We start from the raw sequence: 16,755 nt of genomic DNA on the forward strand, positions 1-16,755 counted from the left end.
TTTTCACTCACTCGGGAGGAAGAAACAGGTCGCTTCCTCTTCTATAATCACCCACAGTTATCGTCCTCCTTGGAAAACCGTGCTCGATTAGCTATGCGGAATGCCCATAAATGAACCGTCCGTTCGTTGTTAAGCCGTCCGTTCGATGCTGAACCGTCCGTTCGTTACTAAACCGTCCGTTCTAAGTAGTCATCAACCCTCAGAGTAGCAATGACACCGTAGAGGTTCGTCTCATGCAACGAATACAAAGCGTGCGGTCGAAAGGTTGGCGTTAGAATTTAGTAGGCCAATAATTCGGCTGGACAGTGGACATACACCGAACTTTTAGTATTTACCTGGACAAGCAGATATTTCTGCTGATTCGGTGCTCCAGCGAAGAGACAGATAAATGTTCCAAACTCTGCATGCAAAAGGTGCTCCAAATTTACCGCAAACGTCAAATACCACCGAGATATGATGGCGTAGCTTATCCAACAACAAACGATAATTGTTCAATTATCCACCGGGTTGCGATGGCAATCTTCCAATGTTGCCCAAGATTGGCGACGGCGGAATCCAGTTGTGTCCTTATGGTGATGGCGATATTTACAATGCGATGGCGATTTCGCGCACGCAACTTGGTTGGCACTGTTGGTTTCGGTGTGGCTATATCCTCCAACTGCTTCCCTAATCCGGTTCGTTGGGACCAAATGCTGGGTAGTCAGCTTACCTCCTTCGATATCGGTCAGTGGGACTCTTCGTTGCTGACTTCCAACTGGATGCAGACCGAGCGGTTTGTTTCCTGGGTCCTTGGGACGACGCACAGAAGAGTAACTAGAACAAATTCGTGGACAAAACCCAAAATTTTTTTTTCAACATTTATACATTCTTATATTTTTTTTAGATACTTAGAAATATTCTGCATACTATGACTATTTCAGAAGTGACCCAAAATTTTGTAAAAAAATATAATTAGGGCTAAAAAATGAGGTATTGAATTGGATTTTATTCACTTTATTTGTGGAGTATTTGGAAAATCTGGGGTGGCATTGTGCATCTCGATTCGAACGTAATTCTATCGAGTCGAACATGTTTGGCATTACGGGTTTCGATTCGATCTCGAAAACGACTCATCGTTCGAGTTTGCTCGAGGAGGTAAAAGAATAACGAGATGTTTTGGCATTATGGGAACTCGATAGCACACTGAAAAACGACTCAAGTCGAACGAAAAACACTCGTCACCTTTATAGCTTTCGAATGTTGTTCGAGAGTTATTTCTTGCTGAAAGTTTATTTTTATTGTCTCTTGAGGAAAAGAATGTCATTAGTATACCTACTTTTATAGTTTCCAGACAATATGCAATCTCTAATTATCCCGAAATCCGCATAAAAACGACTTCAACTAAAATCGGTTTTTTGAAGTTTTCACGTATTTCTTGACGATTTCAATAAATCGCTTAGAAAATCTATGAGGAAAATCTGCGTAAAAACGTGTATATACCAAAATCTACGTAAAAATAGTTGAGTTAAACCAAAAAAAAAAAAACGCGCATGAGATGACCCAATTGCATTTAACTAAAACACATGGAAACATTAAAGTAATTTATTATCAAACCCTTCTTTAGCTTTAAATTATTTAGCTTAAAATTTGATCTGTGGCATAAACTCAAATAAACATAAAACTTATAATTTGTGTCGTAGCAATATCTCAATTTACAAAACATGTCGTATCGGCATAATGTTTTAATCGGTTGCAACTGCTCAATAAATAATATTGCTTTTTAAAAGTCATTGAGCACAATTTGCTTGTTTATAAATTAACGCCAGTTTATGCCCTGAAGGATGCCTTTCCAACAGGCAACATGCTACACGCAGATGAAATTACTCTTATTCTCTCTGTTTACTCACATTCGCCATGCGCTGAAGGTTGTCTCTCCAGCGGGCGGCATACTAAACACGGAGACAGCTATCTCTTATTCTCTCTGTTTACATTTCGTTTGACAGAACATACTCGATTGAACTAGTACAGCACCATTCGAAATCTTGTACTGCGAATGGATGAAGTCGAACGAAATACATAATGCCGCATTTTTTTCGAAACGAATCCAAAAACTTACGAATCGAGTGATTCGATTCGAGATGCGCAATGTCACCCCTGATTTATACACAACATAAATGTTATCAACAAGCTATTATTAGTACACAATGAGTTGATTATAGTTGTATGTCTCCATTTTGTTCATGTTCATGGTCAAATTATAAATTTTATGCTTCAGGTGATGACCACTTGAAAATCACTATTTTTTCAATTTTTTATGTTTTTCTTCAGAGGAAAAGTTAATCTATACGGCAAGATCCGGCAAAGATAAATCACTTGGGTGTAACTTCAAGATATGGACTAAGCATTCCACGTGAAAACTCGTCCGCAAACGTCCGCAAATTAGATTCTGAGCTATTTGAATAAAATGCGATTTTTCATCATTTTAAAACAAAATTTTACCATTTGCTCATAAATTACCACATATAACGAATCCAGAAGAAACAATATTATATTCATTACATCACCTTGTAGATCAACATACAATGTGATGTAATTTTGGGATATTCTGGGTCATCTAAACTGTTCTTGAGTTCAGAACTTGCGGAACTTTTTTTGTTACATATATTTTATTTATATTCACAGCATCTCCTGGACCAACCAACCAACCTGGACGAACCAAGACCAACTATCATTGTAAAATAGTTATGGGATATTTTGAATCAACCAAACTGTCCTTGATATCAGGACTTGAGTTCTACAGCTGCTAAAGTAACCTTTTCTGTCACACTCATTACATCTCTCGGAAGACCAACAAACACCGCAAGACAGCTTTGATATATAATTTGAGTCATCCAAACTGCCTTTGAGTTCAAAGCTTGCGATCTACAGTCATGACAGTAGCTTTTTTGTCACTCAAAGATCCGATATATATCCGATCTAGCGGCGTTTTTGATTTGTAATGAATTTCCCAAAGTTTTTTTCCGATGTGTATTGACCTTCAAGGCGAATAAAGGAAGTTTGAACGAAAAAAAAACTTTTTAGTAGCTGTACATCTGAAGTCCTGAACTCAAGTATAGTTTGGATACCCTAGGGCGTCCAAGGGATATTAAAAAGTAGATTGTTTACCGCAGTACCTCTATAGGTACGTTTGAATGATAATCTTATTTTGGAACAATAAAGATGCTGCTAATGTACTTAATATTTTCTGTTTCTGAACTCTGCTATGTTCAGGACGTTTTAGGTTGTTGTAAAGCTTCAAACGCCCATACCTGATATTATTCCCTGATAGGGGAGTTAAGGAGAAAATAGTGTTCAAGCAGAAAACAGTGTTTACTTTTGTGCACGCGAATTTATACAATAAGTTAGATGTTTTTTTCCCTATGTAAATGTTAGAAAATCCATTTAAGGATAGAGCTTTAACTACGGGTTTCTTGCTACTTTGTGAAATATAGTTATTTTAGAATCGTTCACGTAGCGGCAGCAAGAGATTTTGATTTTACATAAAGCGCGAGATTTTATTTGAAAACATATGTATTTTGAGATTTTCACCTGGTTTTACACTGTAAGGTGGATAGATTTTGCCAAAAAGTTGCATTTTCCTGCATAATTGGCAATTATTACTTCATCTTAGGAATATCAGGCCCAAATAACCGCAAAAAATAGTTTTGGCCAAGAATTGGCTTATTTACTCCTATGTGCGACGGTAGGGTATCCAAATTTCTTGCCATTCTTCTCTGGTCCATAGCATCTCGATGGTTCTCACAGCGGCATTTATCATCTCTCGGGGTTTGCCATCTGCTACTCTTACTAGACGCCAATCGAAGGTGATCGTTCTTGATGATCCATGTAGGTAGGTATGGTCGTTTACAGCGAAAGTAGTGCGAAAATCCAGCTAGAGCCCTTGTCATCGACCAACAAACAGCTGGTCAGCTGTAGCAGCAGCAACGATCATTTTTAATCCAGGCCTGTCTCCGGGTGGCTTATTATCGCATAAGTTCGGACGAGAGTGGATTTTTGTTCAAAGTGACAGAAAATGTAATGGCTTTGATATCGTCATTAGCGGTGGTGGTTGCTGCATAAAATGTGTTCGCCGCGGTAGTTTCTAAAGCCAATCAACGATAAAATGATAGATTTTCTCGCAAGATTCTGACCTTTTATTTGTTGCTGTTGTTGTTTGGAAATGCACATTTTTGGTTTCTTTTCAGAACCACAATTTCAAAAACATAAAATGGATCCTGGACGAATTTTCTTCAATGTGCAAAACATAATCGTTTGTCGACGGTGGAAAGTTGGCGTCGATAAACAAATCACAAGCGCTCGTCGAAGAGAGAGGTGGCATTTAATTTATTTGCATATTGCAAGTCGGTTCTGTATAAGGATTACTATTTGTACAAGACAAAGTTGATCCGAGATGAATTTACTTCACAGTAGAAAACACAAATAAAATTGCTTCATCAACCACCGACAAAGACCACGGATTCCATATAATTTTAATTAGTTACCAGCGAGAGATGCATCCTGCACAGATCATGAGCCATTAGCGTGCCTTGGTGTCCTTAGTTTTGAACTCTGAACACAGTTCAGCGTGCACTGGGTTGGTACGCACGCAAAACGATCATGGTTACTAAGATTCCTTAGATTTGGAACTATGCGAAAACATACGAGCATGCTTGATTTCTATCCGTTAGATGCCTACGTGTTCCATTTCTAGCCGAAAAGTGTGTAGCATGCCATCGCTTGAATTTGTTTTCTTAAGCCTAGTAACGCAGTTCTGAAGGCAAAAGGTCAAGGAAACTTTGATCAAATTACCAAAGTAGTTTTGTCAATTGATCAAGTAGGCGAAAAAATCATTATTTGTGCTGTCATCAAGCCTGTAAGCAAATGGAAATAATAGCTGCAACTTTGTTTTTCTAAAAAACATTTCTTTCAGCAATGTTGGATCAAAATCAATGGATGGACTCTTTAAAAAAAGCCAACGCAGTGCGCTCGTACCGACGTAGGTGTGCATCTGAAGATGTTCGCTGAATGAGCAATAACGTGAACGCCTGTCGTATTCGGTGGTGTCTTGTCTTCGTCACCAATGATGTGAAGATTTTTTTCCAAGTTCGTTTATTTGGTAGGCTCAGGCGTGTATAACACTTTACGGAGCCATGGTTCTTTGTGATATATACAATCAATATCATTTTATTATACAGTTAATAAGAGAGGGGAAGGAGCTAGCGTACTCGTGGTGACTCGAGGTTAGTTTACAATGTTTAAGGATGGACGGGGCTTAGGATTTGGGATGAGGAAATTTCAGCTTCTCATCCGGGCATTTGGCGTCAGTGACGATGTGGCGTGTCGTCATGCTCGAGGAATGGTTCGACTGGGAGCATCTTCCGGATGGCAAGAGCTATGGAGCTCTACGGAACAAAAAGGCAGAGACTAAACAAAAAAAAAAACGTTGAAGAAAGAAGAAAAAAAAACAAAATATTAAATTTTGATGTCAGAAGCACAAAGAAAACTATAAATGGCCTCCATATAGACAACATCACGATCTCCCAAAACACCTCGAACTTCCCTGAAGGGTTGTTTACCTCGGGCCACAAGGGTATCCAATAATTGCTCTCTGGAGGCGTCATTTTCCGAGCAGGACCAGACTACGTGATCGATGTCATCATAACCGGCTCCGCACCTACATAAGTTGCTATCGACAAGGTTTATTCTGTGCAAATGTGCGTTTAGTGAATAGTGATTGGACATAAGTCTCGACATCACGCGAATGAAGCCTCGACTTAAGTCCTCACCTCTGAACCACGCTCGCCCAGAAACTTTTGGAACTATGGAAAATAGCCACCGTCCAAGTTCATTGTGTGTCCAATCCTTTGCCAACTTTGAAGAGTACTCTGACGGACTAATGGGAAAAACTCGTTGCTCGAGAATTGTCTATCATAAACCTCACCTTCCTGTGCGCCCACCTTTGCCAGCGAGTCTGCCTTCTCATTGCCGTAGATTGAGCAGTGAGATGGGACCCAAACAAAGGTAATCTTGAATGATCTTTCGACCAAAACACGCATCTGCTCTCTTATGTTTGTAAGAAAGTAAGATGCGTGCTTAACAGGTTTCATCGACCGGAGTGCCTCGATAGAACTAAGACTATCCGAGAAGATGAAATAATGGTCTACGGGCTGATTGGAAATTATCCCCAAAGCGAAGTTAATTGCTGCCAGCTCAGCAACATAAACCGAACACGGTTCCTGAAGTTTTCGGAAGGTGGTTGAAGTTACATTGAAAACACCGAAGCCAGTGGATCCGTTGATGCGAGAACCATCAGTGAAATATCTGTTGTTGCAATTGACATGTTCACATTTTTCAGAAAAAAGTGAGGGAATAGATATTTGTCGAAGATGATCTGGTATTCCTTGAATAGCATGTTTCATGGACAGATCGTATACAATTGAGGAACTGTCGTTGGTGAAGTGAACTCGAGGGGGATTATAACACGGAAGACAAAGATCTGACGATATGTAGTTGAGATAAACTCTCAGGAATCTTGAACGACAAGTTAGTTCAAGCATATTATCGAAGTTATCTAGCACAAGTGTGTTGCTTGTTCCACATTTGATGAGTATTCTAAGTGAGAGCTCCCAGTAACGGTGCTTTAAAGGAGTGACTCCAGCAAGCACCTCCAGGCTCATGTTATGCGTTGAATGCATGCAGCCAAGGGCAATACGCAAACAACGATACTGAATTCGTTCCAATTTGATCAGGTGGCAATCAGCTGCTGAGAGGAAGCAGAAGGAGCCATGCTCTAAAACAGAGAGAATAGTCGTTCTATAGAGTTTGATGAGGTCTTCCGGGTGAGCACCCCACCATGTTCCGGAGATAGAACGTAGAAAATGGATCCTTTTCCGGCATTTTTGTATCAAATACTCAAAATGGAGTTTCCAAGTACATTTAGAATCAAACACGACCCCAAGGTATTTAGAAGATAAAGATTGGTTGATGTCATCATTCAACAGTTTTAGTTTCAGTTGAGCTGGGTACCGCTTCCTAGTAAACACAACCAACTGAGTTTTTGCGGTGAAAACTCGATCCCTAGATGTCTGGCCCAAACAGTCAGATTATCTAAGGTACTTTGTAATGGTCCTTGCAAGACAGCTGCACATGGACCTCTTAGAGAGACCACGGCATCATCTGCAAGTTGTCTTAGCGTGCATTTTCCTTCCAAACAATTGTCAATATCTTTAACATACAAATTATAAAGCCGGTGACTTAAACATGATCCTTGGGGAAGGCCCATGTAGCTATTTCTGGAAGTTGTCAGAGTGCCGAGTGTAAAGTTCATTTGTTTTTCTGACAACAAATTATACAAGAAATTGTTCAAAATAACGGGTAATCCACTACTGTGCAGATTGTCTGACAGTACTTCTATGGAAACTGAATCAAAAGCGCCCTTAATATCCAAGAATACTGAAGCCAATTGCTCCTTGTGCGCAAAGGCCAGTTGTATATCTGAAGAAAGCAACGCTAGACAATCGTTTGTTCCTTTCCCTTTTCGAAATCCAAACTGAGTATTTGAAAGCAATGCATTTTCTTCGACCCAATGGTCGACTCTTGAAAGGATCATTTTCTCCAATAATTTTCTCATGCATGATAGCATGGCAATCGGTCGGTATGAATTGTGATTAGACGCTGGTTTCCCAGGCTTTTGAATAGCTATTACTTTGACCTGTCGCCATTCAGGTGGCACAATGTTGTACTCCATGAAACAGTTGTACAGGTCAAGTAATCGTCTTTTTGCGATATCTGGGAGGTTTTTAAGAAGATTGAATTTGATGTTATCGCATCCCGGAGCAGAGTTATTCGATGAAAGAAGAGACATAGAAAGTTCCAGCATTGAGAATGGTCCACCCAAAGAACCGGGATCATTGACTGATTCTCGAAATAGCGGTTCTGCTGGTACGGAATCTGGGCAGACCTTTTTTGCGAAGTTGAATATCCATCGATTGGAGTATTCTTCACTCTCATTGGTGGAAATGCGGTTCCGCATGTTGCGAGCCGTTTTCCAAAGTGTTGTCATTGAGGTTTCTCGTGATAGTCCCTCGACAAAACGTCGCCAGTAGCTACGTTTTTTTGCCTTGAGAAGATTTTTGAGTTTTCTTTCGAGCCTCAAATACTCTTCAAAAAGCTCGGACCTTCCGTGTTTACGGAAGGCCTTGAAGGCATCAGATTTCTCAGAATACAACTTAGTACATTCATCATCCCATCCAGGAGTGGCTGGTCTTCTGATGACAGATGTACTTGGAACGCGTCGTTTCTGAGCTTCTAGTGCGCTTTTTTGAATCAACTCAATAAGGAATCGATATTCATCCAAAGGTGGAAGAGTATCAGTTGAGTCAATACCAATTTTTACCGCCGATGCAAATTTTTGCCAGTCAATGTTCTTCGTGAGATCGAAAGGAACATTAACTGGCTCAGATTGTTGATAGCCACTCTTAATTGTGGTGACTATCGGCATATGGTCACTACCATGGGGATCTTGAATTACCTTCCACGTGCAATCTAATGATAGTGAATTTGAACATAAAGACAGATCAATACGGCTTTGTTGACCATTTGGTCCTATTCGAGTTACTTCACCAGTGTTCAAAATATTCAAATTGAAATCGTCACACAAATCATAGAAAATAGGCGCTCTATAATCGTCATACGTTTCGCCCCATCCAATACCATGTGCGTTCATATCACCCAATATCAATACTGGAGATGATAGGAGGGAGACTGCGCTCCAAAAATGTCGACGATTAATAGAGGCATTTGGAGGAATGTACACTGAAGCTATGCAAAGATCTTTATTCTTCACATTTACTTGGCATGCGACGATTTCTAAGCCGGGAACAGTCGGAATGGGAATTCTGTAGAAGGAGTAGCATTTTGTAATCCTCAAAAGAACGCCACCATAATGATCATCCCGATCTTGGCGAATAATATTAAAATCGTGGAAGTTGATTTCATCTTCAGAAGAAAGCCATGTTTCACAGAGTGCAAATATATCGCAATCGGAATTGCGAATCAAAAACTTGAACACGTCTAATTTATTTTTCAGACTATGACAGTTCCACTGCAGTACAGTGATTGTATCTTGGGTATTGGCCGTATTATCCATCGAAAGATACAATTCCTGCAAGAAGGGGCCATGAAACAGTCAATTGCTTCAGATAACTTTCCACTGTTGGTATAAAAAGGTCAATGATAGGCCTCAATGAATTCGGAATATTGAATAAATTCAAAAAACGGTCCACAAGGTCCTTAAAGGAGATCAACCCTCGCTTGGACGGAATACTTTTACTAGAAGTGCGAATTACTTTTTTTCTTTCGTTGATTCTCCTAGCCGGATGTTTCTTCGAAACATCGGATTTTGGCAATGGCGGGAATGCCTTACTGCAACTAGGATCAAAAGAAGCAGTAGGGACAGGTTGCTTCGGGATTTTAAATAAACCCCCATTACCTTCAGATTTTGGCATGCTTTTATGAATGATTTTTGTTCTCTTGCGGCGCGATCCCGGGGAAGACGGTTGCTTCCTCTTTTCGGGCACGTGTACCTCCGCAGGATCATCCATATCGGCTGCGTCAGAGTCCAATTCATCAATGGATATGGAATCATAATAATCACTTACACGAACGGTGGCTGAAATAGCAGTCGATGCAGTGGCTGTGGCGGATGTGTCTTGCGACTTAACCATTTCCGCATACGACTGCTTGGAGCGCTGTACTAACGAGCGCTTCACTTTTTGGGTGCGCTTTTTGTACACCGGGCATTCCTGCAAACCATGGGGAGGATTCAAACCACAATAAGCACATTTTGTTGCCTGTTGCTGGCAGGACTCCTCCCGATGCCTTTCAGAACATTTGCCACAACGTGGTTTGTTGTCACAAAACTCGGCAGTGTGACCAAGTTGTTTGCAATTGGTACAATTAAATACCCTTGGCACAAAAAGACGCACCGGAAATAGCATGTTTTCAATATCAACATATTTTGGGAGCATCGAACCGGCGAACGTCACCCGAAGCGAACCTGACTATACCTTCTTTCCATCTACCGTGGCTGCTGAATGCAATTCCTTGCAGTCCAGAATATCCACGGTAGACTCCATTGCATTCTTTAGGCGGCCTTTTCCCGCAAGTACATCCTTGCAAGTCAGGCTCGCTGCGTTGATCACACCTTCAATTTCGACCTCCCGCGAGGGGACATAAACCATATATTCAACATTGTACGCCCTGTCGCCAGCAATTTCATTCGCCACCTGGTATGTAGGTGCGGTGATGCGTAGTTTGTTCCTGTTGATCTGGCTAAAATCAAGCTTCGGAAAACGACGCGTCAAATCTCGTTTAATGCCGAGAAACTCTAGGCTTTTTACTTTCTGCCGAAAGTAAACAACCCAAGGCCCAGGCGAAGCCGCATGGTACAATCGAGTGCGCCCTCCATTTTTAGCAGGCACATTGCCTTCTCCAGTCTCCTCCTCCATTCTCACCCCGCAAGGTGGAAGGATAATTTTGCTTATACTAACTTAGAACTAATAGCAAATTAGAAAAAAAAAAAAAAAAACTTAGAAAAAACTAATTCGATTAATTCTAAGCAGTCCCACTCTGTATCAAACAGAAGGGAGAACAATAAAAAGTTGTGCCACTTATCTGCCCCTGCTGCTGTAGGTAGCAGCAGTAACAATAGCCTGCTTCACTGGCGTCGCCAGAAGCAGCTACTTCACTCGCCGACAGTGATCGCCTTGGATCCGTAGGAAGGAGCGCACCACACAATAGCCTTTTCACTACCGAACACAATCCGCGATGAGACACAGCACACACGTCTGGCTCGTTCGAACTATCGGCACGGAATGAAATTCAGAGGAACTTCTCGAGTAATTTTTGGAGAAACTTCCAATTCCAGGAGAATCTAGCGGAACTTTCGGAAAAATTCTTAAAGGAACTTCCGGAAGAAATCCTGAATTTTTTCGAAGAATTCATCCGGAAGTTTCGCCATGAATTCCACTGTAAGTACCTTCAGGTATTCCTCCGGATGTTCTTTCAAGGAAATAACTCTTGGCGACTGTGGAAAACTTATTTGATCGCAGGCAGCCACCGGCTGCAGTGCTTAAAAGCGTAGGTGAAGAATTATAGTGGAAAGCATAGCGAAAAGAAGAGAAGCTTTAGGGTTCATAGCAAAAAAAAGCCAATCTTGGGAAGTTCCTTCTAGAATTCCTGCCGAAGTTTCTACAGGAATTCCTGCTAAAATTCCTTCAAAAATTCCTCCAGAAGCTCCTCGAAAATTTCTCTGGGAATTCTTCCGGGAGTTCCTTCAATTTTTCCTCCGGAAGAACCTTCAAGAATTCCTCCGGAAGCTCATCCAGGAATCCCTCCGGGAGTTCCTTCAAGATTTCCTCCAGAAGTTCCTCTGAAGGAATTCCTGGAGGAACATCCCAAGGAATTCCTGGATGAACTACCCAAGAAATTCCTGGAGGAATTTTCCAAGGAATTCCTGGAGGAATTTTCCAAGGAATTCCTTGAGGAACTTTCCAAGGAATTGCTGGAGGAACTTCCAAAGGAATTGCTAAAGAAACTTCCCAAGGAATTCCTGGAGGAACTTCCGTAAATATTCGTGGAGGAACTTCCGTTGGAAATCCTGGAGGAACTTCCTAAGGAATTCCTGGAGGAATTTTCGAAAGAATTCCTGGAGGAACTTCCCAAGGAATTGTTGGATTCTTAGAGGAACTTCCCAAGGAATTTCTCGAGGAACTTCCGGAGGAATTCCTGGAGGAACTTCCCAAGGAATTCCTGGATGAACTTCCGGAGGAATTCCTAGAGGAACTTCCGGAGGAATTCCTGGAAGAACTTCTGGAGGAATTCTTGGAGGAACTTACGGAGGAACTTTCCAAGGAATTTCTTGAGGAATTTTCGATGGAATTTCTGGAGGAACTTCCGAAGAAATTTCTGAAGAAACTTCCCAAGAAATTCCTGGAGGAATTTTCGAAAGGAATTCTTGGAGGAATTTTCGAAAGAATTCTTGGAGAAGCTACCGAAAGAATTCCTGGAGAAACTTCCCAGAGAATTCCTGGAGGAACTTCCCAAGGAATTCCTGAAGGAACTTCCCAAGGATTTTCTGGAGGAACTTCCCAAGGATTTTCTGGAGGAATTTTCGAAAGAACCTCCGGAGGATGTGCTGGATGAGCTACCGGAGGAATTCTTGGAGGATTTCCGATGGAATTCTTGGAGGAACTTCTCGAGTCCATTTCTAAGGAGCTTCCGAAGGAATTTTAGGAGGAGCATGCGGAGGAATGTTTGGAAGAACTTCCCGAGGAATTCCTTGAGGAACTTTCCTAAGAATCTATTAAGGAACTTTCAAAGGAATTTCTGGAAGAACTTGCAGAGAAATTCCTTCGGCAGTCCCTCCTGGTGTGCAGCAGGAATTCCAGGTGTACCGAAGGAATTTCTTGAGGAACTTCCGATGGAATTCTTTGAGGAACTTCCATATGAAATTCTGAAGGAACTCCTGAAGGAATTCTTGGAGGAACTTGCGCAGGATTTCCTGGAATTTCAGGAGGAACTTCCCGTGGAAACCAGGAAGAAAGTTCTGGAGGATTTTCTGGAGGAACTTTCTAAAGAAAGAATATGTTTTTATTGGAAGGAAATAAGTACAACACAACGGATAGCTTCCGGAGGAATTTCTGGGAGAATTTCTTGTTGAGCTTCTGGAGGAACTATCGAAAGCAATTGTGTGGACCTTTTTGGAGAAATACCTGGAGGAGCTGTCGGATTTGTTAAGTGTTTTTTAATCGAGAATCCGGAGGAATTTCTGGAGGAACTTCTGGACGGATCATGACAATTAAATATATCCCTAAAGGGATATATTTAAAGCCGTCAATCCATCCAACTAGTATCCAACTAGTATTAAAATTTTATTTTAATGTTATTGAAATTAAATTAAATCGTCTATAAAAATAATTCAAATTTCCTTTAAAACTTCAAACGTCAAATAGGTCCGACAAATCCGCATGCATTGCGTTTTGCAACAGCGGCAATGATGCAGATTTTTTCAGTTCAAATCGTCGGTTCCCCTAATAAAGTGTACCAATAAAGCATTCTTAATTTATTCGTATGTTTTTTATTTGTTATAATTTACCTACTACATTTGACAACATAACAATTGTCGATACCTCCCATTTAAATTACACGGTTTTCTCACGTGTCGAAGACGACAATTCTCGACTCACTTGAGACGCAGAATAAGCACAAGTGCACGCACTTGGATATTTACGATGGTAATTGGATAATGGTAATTGAATTTGATTGGAATATTTAACAGGATAAATGTACCATGCATATTCCGTGTACCGTTTTCGGGGGTGACAATGGGTCTAGGGGGTGAGAATGGGTCATCGCTCTCACCGACAATTTGGAGGCCACTCTCACTGACAACTTGGAGGTCGGATAACAAAATCGTCCAAAAAGGTGTCTTCTAATTTTGTTCTCTTGCCCTCAGATACATTCGATCTATTCTACATGCATTCTAAGTAGATAAAACAGTGACCCATTCTCACCCCTATTTGACCCATTGTCACCCTCGACGAAGGTACTTGGAAGGATAAAATAGATCCTATTGAGTAGTCCATAACTCCCTGCCAAGCAACATTCATCCCTACATCCTCACGGTGCTTTTGGGAACTTTTGCTGACAACTCCTTTCTTGTTCATTTGCACCTCCGGAGTAAATCTGATCGTGCGTCTTTTCACTAAAAAAGGAGCGGCTCATAGCAGCGTCTGTTAGGTCGGTCCTCTTGTTAGGTCGGCTGAACATTTTCCGATTGTCTGTGAAGGACCCTGCAAAAATGTGAACTATGGTTCTTCGGAAAATCAGCGGGTTGGTGTCATACCTTGCTAGCCAGCATTAAAAACCAAGCAACGAATAATCAAGAGAGAATACGGACCGGAACAACCGGAGAAAACCACAGCGAATATTAGGGTCTAGAGATTGAAGGCTCGATAGCAAATCCGTCAACTTTATAAGGTGGAATGCACATTTGCCGATGTGCTGAAAGATTTCGGATTCGACTTCGTACTGCTGCAAGAAGTGTGTTGAAAGGGATCAATAGTGCGAACATTTAAAGGAAATCATACCATTTATCATAGCTGCGACAACACCCACGGGCTGGAAGCTTCCATAAGTGATATATGATGTACAGTGCGGAAGTGCTGCTCAAGTTGAGCTAAAACACAGGTACGAAAGGTGTTGAAGCAATGGCATCAAAATCTTCATAACGCACTCAAACGTTCAGGTTGGCCAGGAGGTGGAGCATTGATAGACTGTTGAAAAATCCTGGGTTTATCGGATCACGAACAAGGGCTGCCTAATTGATATTACCACTTTCATGGCCTGCACCTAAATTCAACATGGAACCGATATGCATCTGAAGATCATCACAACATGAAAAATTAAACTCCTAAATGAATCACATTCAAAAACAAAAGCAGTGTGAAAAAAAACTTGACAAAACGTCACTTTACTTGCGGAATAATGCATTAGTGCATTATTCCGCAAGGCAAGACGTCAGTCGGTGTTTTCTTCACTGCGATATGCCTGCTATTGCCGAATTATTCCTTATCCTTGCCAGCTCCGTACTGCTCAAGGAATTTCAGTAGCGAAATCATTCCTTGACCATTCCTTGTCCTATCAATTCGCCCAGTACTTTTGAAGTCCATACCACCCTTTAAGATACAAGTTTCTAGGGTAGGTCAGTGCTCTTGATCAGTGTGCAGTGTTCAGAACGTTTTGAACACGAATACGCAATCTCGTGTTCAGATGAATCTGTGGTTACTACGCGATCTTGAGAAATTTCTCATCGATTCATCTCCAATTACTAACAGCACCCAAGCTACCACGCCAAACATTGATGCCACCGAAACAGTATATTTTTGCAATCAACCTTTCCTTAAAATGCGCCTTTCTTATAACTAACATAGCAACTTGCGTTGGAATTTCACTTTGTGCAGCTATATTTTTAGCATCGTCACTCTGGAACACAACAGACGGCATTTTTGTTTTCAACCCTTCCTTCAAATAAAATTCTAGTTCTGAAAAGAACTGATTTTCTATCTGATTTTCTGATAAATAGTTGAAAATGAGTATTTTCGAATGATAAAAAAAAATCCACCGAGAAACGGCTGAGATATTAAAGTTCAAAGTCTATTATATTTTCGTGACGGTCTTCGATTTTCGCAATCGTAAAGTGTACCCCATTATAGAAAAGACAGACGTAGTCCTACGTCAAAAAAAATTGGTGACGCGAACGCCTCAGTAGCTACGATGAAATATGCACGTTGGCAAGAAACTTTGAAAGACAATCCTACGTTTTTAAAAATAACTCTTCCATACACGGACACGAATGAAGTTCCAATCTACCACTTGGTAGCTGACGTGGAAAACATCATCCAGACGAACCGGGTGGAAGAGGTCCAGGAACGCAACAGGTGTGCAGTTGCCAACCAAATCCAGAATTTTCTTCATGCAGAAAAGAAAAAGGATAAGCGCGATCCGGTCACCATCTTCTACCGATCCGCCACCAAAGCAACCAGAGTTTTCTTGAAACAACACCCTGAATTAATCGTCATCGAAGCAGACAAAGGGAACAAGACAGTCGTGATGCAACGCGAGGAGTATGATGGGAAGCTACAACGCATGATCGACGATGACAACACCTACAAGAAATTGACACGGGATCCAACATCATCGTATCAAAAACGCAACAACGAATTCGCCAAACGGTTGGCGGATTTAAAACTCATCGATCGTGCCACTGAAATGAAGCTAAAAACATACAGAGCCATCTCCCCCCGAATATATGGTGCGCCGAAGGCACATAAAGAGGGACTACCGCTGCGCCCAGTGGTACCGTGCATGACGTCACCGTCGTACACACTGTCACAGTTCGTGGGGAAAATAATCCAGAAGACCATTGCTGGCAGATACAACGTAACGAATTCGTTCTCGTTCTGCCAATATATAAAGAGCATTCAGCTTCCCCCTGGATATGTTCTCATCTCCCTAGATGTAGTGTCACTATTCACCTCCATCCCGAAAGATTTGGTTCTTCGTGACGTCATCAACAACTGGGTCAACATAAAACAAAACACCGACATCAACTTGGATTTGTTCCTTGAGATCACTGAGTTCTGTATAGACTGCAGTTACTTCCAGTTTAAAGGACAATTCTTCCAACAAGTGTTTGGGACAGCGATGGGTAATCCGCTGTCACCCACAATCGCGGATCTGGTAATGGAAACATTAATGGATACCGTCACAAAACGAATCAGCTTCCCAATACCAGTACTGAAGAAGTATGTGGATGACTTGATACTGTCGGTACCCCAAGAGAAAATTGATGAGGTAATTGAAATTTTCAACCAATATCACCTGAAAATACAGTTCACCGTGGAGGTGGAGAAAGATGGTCGAATTCCGTTTTAGACTTGCTGCTGGTACGTCAAAACGACCAGACAGTTAAAACCGAGTGGTACATGAAACCAATAGCCTCCGGTCGTTTCATTAACTACCACTCGGAACACAGTTTAAGGCTCAAAGTGAACGTCGCCACAAACTTCATTCACCGAGTGATGGATTTCTCCACCAACCTAGATACAAGAACCACCAAAAACATAATTTTCTCCCAACTCAAGCTGAACGATTACCCCGCACGTGTAATAAACC

General features: G+C 41.3%; 1 protein-coding gene across 1 annotated transcript; it reads left to right on the forward strand.

Moving 5' to 3' along the window:
• Positions 1 to 15,354: 15,354 nt before the first annotated feature.
• LOC134206504 (uncharacterized) lies at positions 15,355 to 16,515 on the forward strand. Its single transcript, XM_062682233.1, has one exon. It carries the CDS (start codon positions 15,355 to 15,357, stop codon positions 16,513 to 16,515), a length of 1,161 nt encoding a protein of 386 aa, XP_062538217.1.
• Positions 16,516 to 16,755: the final 240 nt, after the last annotated feature.

This window comes from Armigeres subalbatus, chromosome 1 (assembly GCF_024139115.2).
Source record: "Armigeres subalbatus isolate Guangzhou_Male chromosome 1, GZ_Asu_2, whole genome shotgun sequence".
In the NCBI taxonomy this organism is placed as follows: domain Eukaryota; kingdom Metazoa; phylum Arthropoda; class Insecta; order Diptera; family Culicidae; genus Armigeres; species Armigeres subalbatus.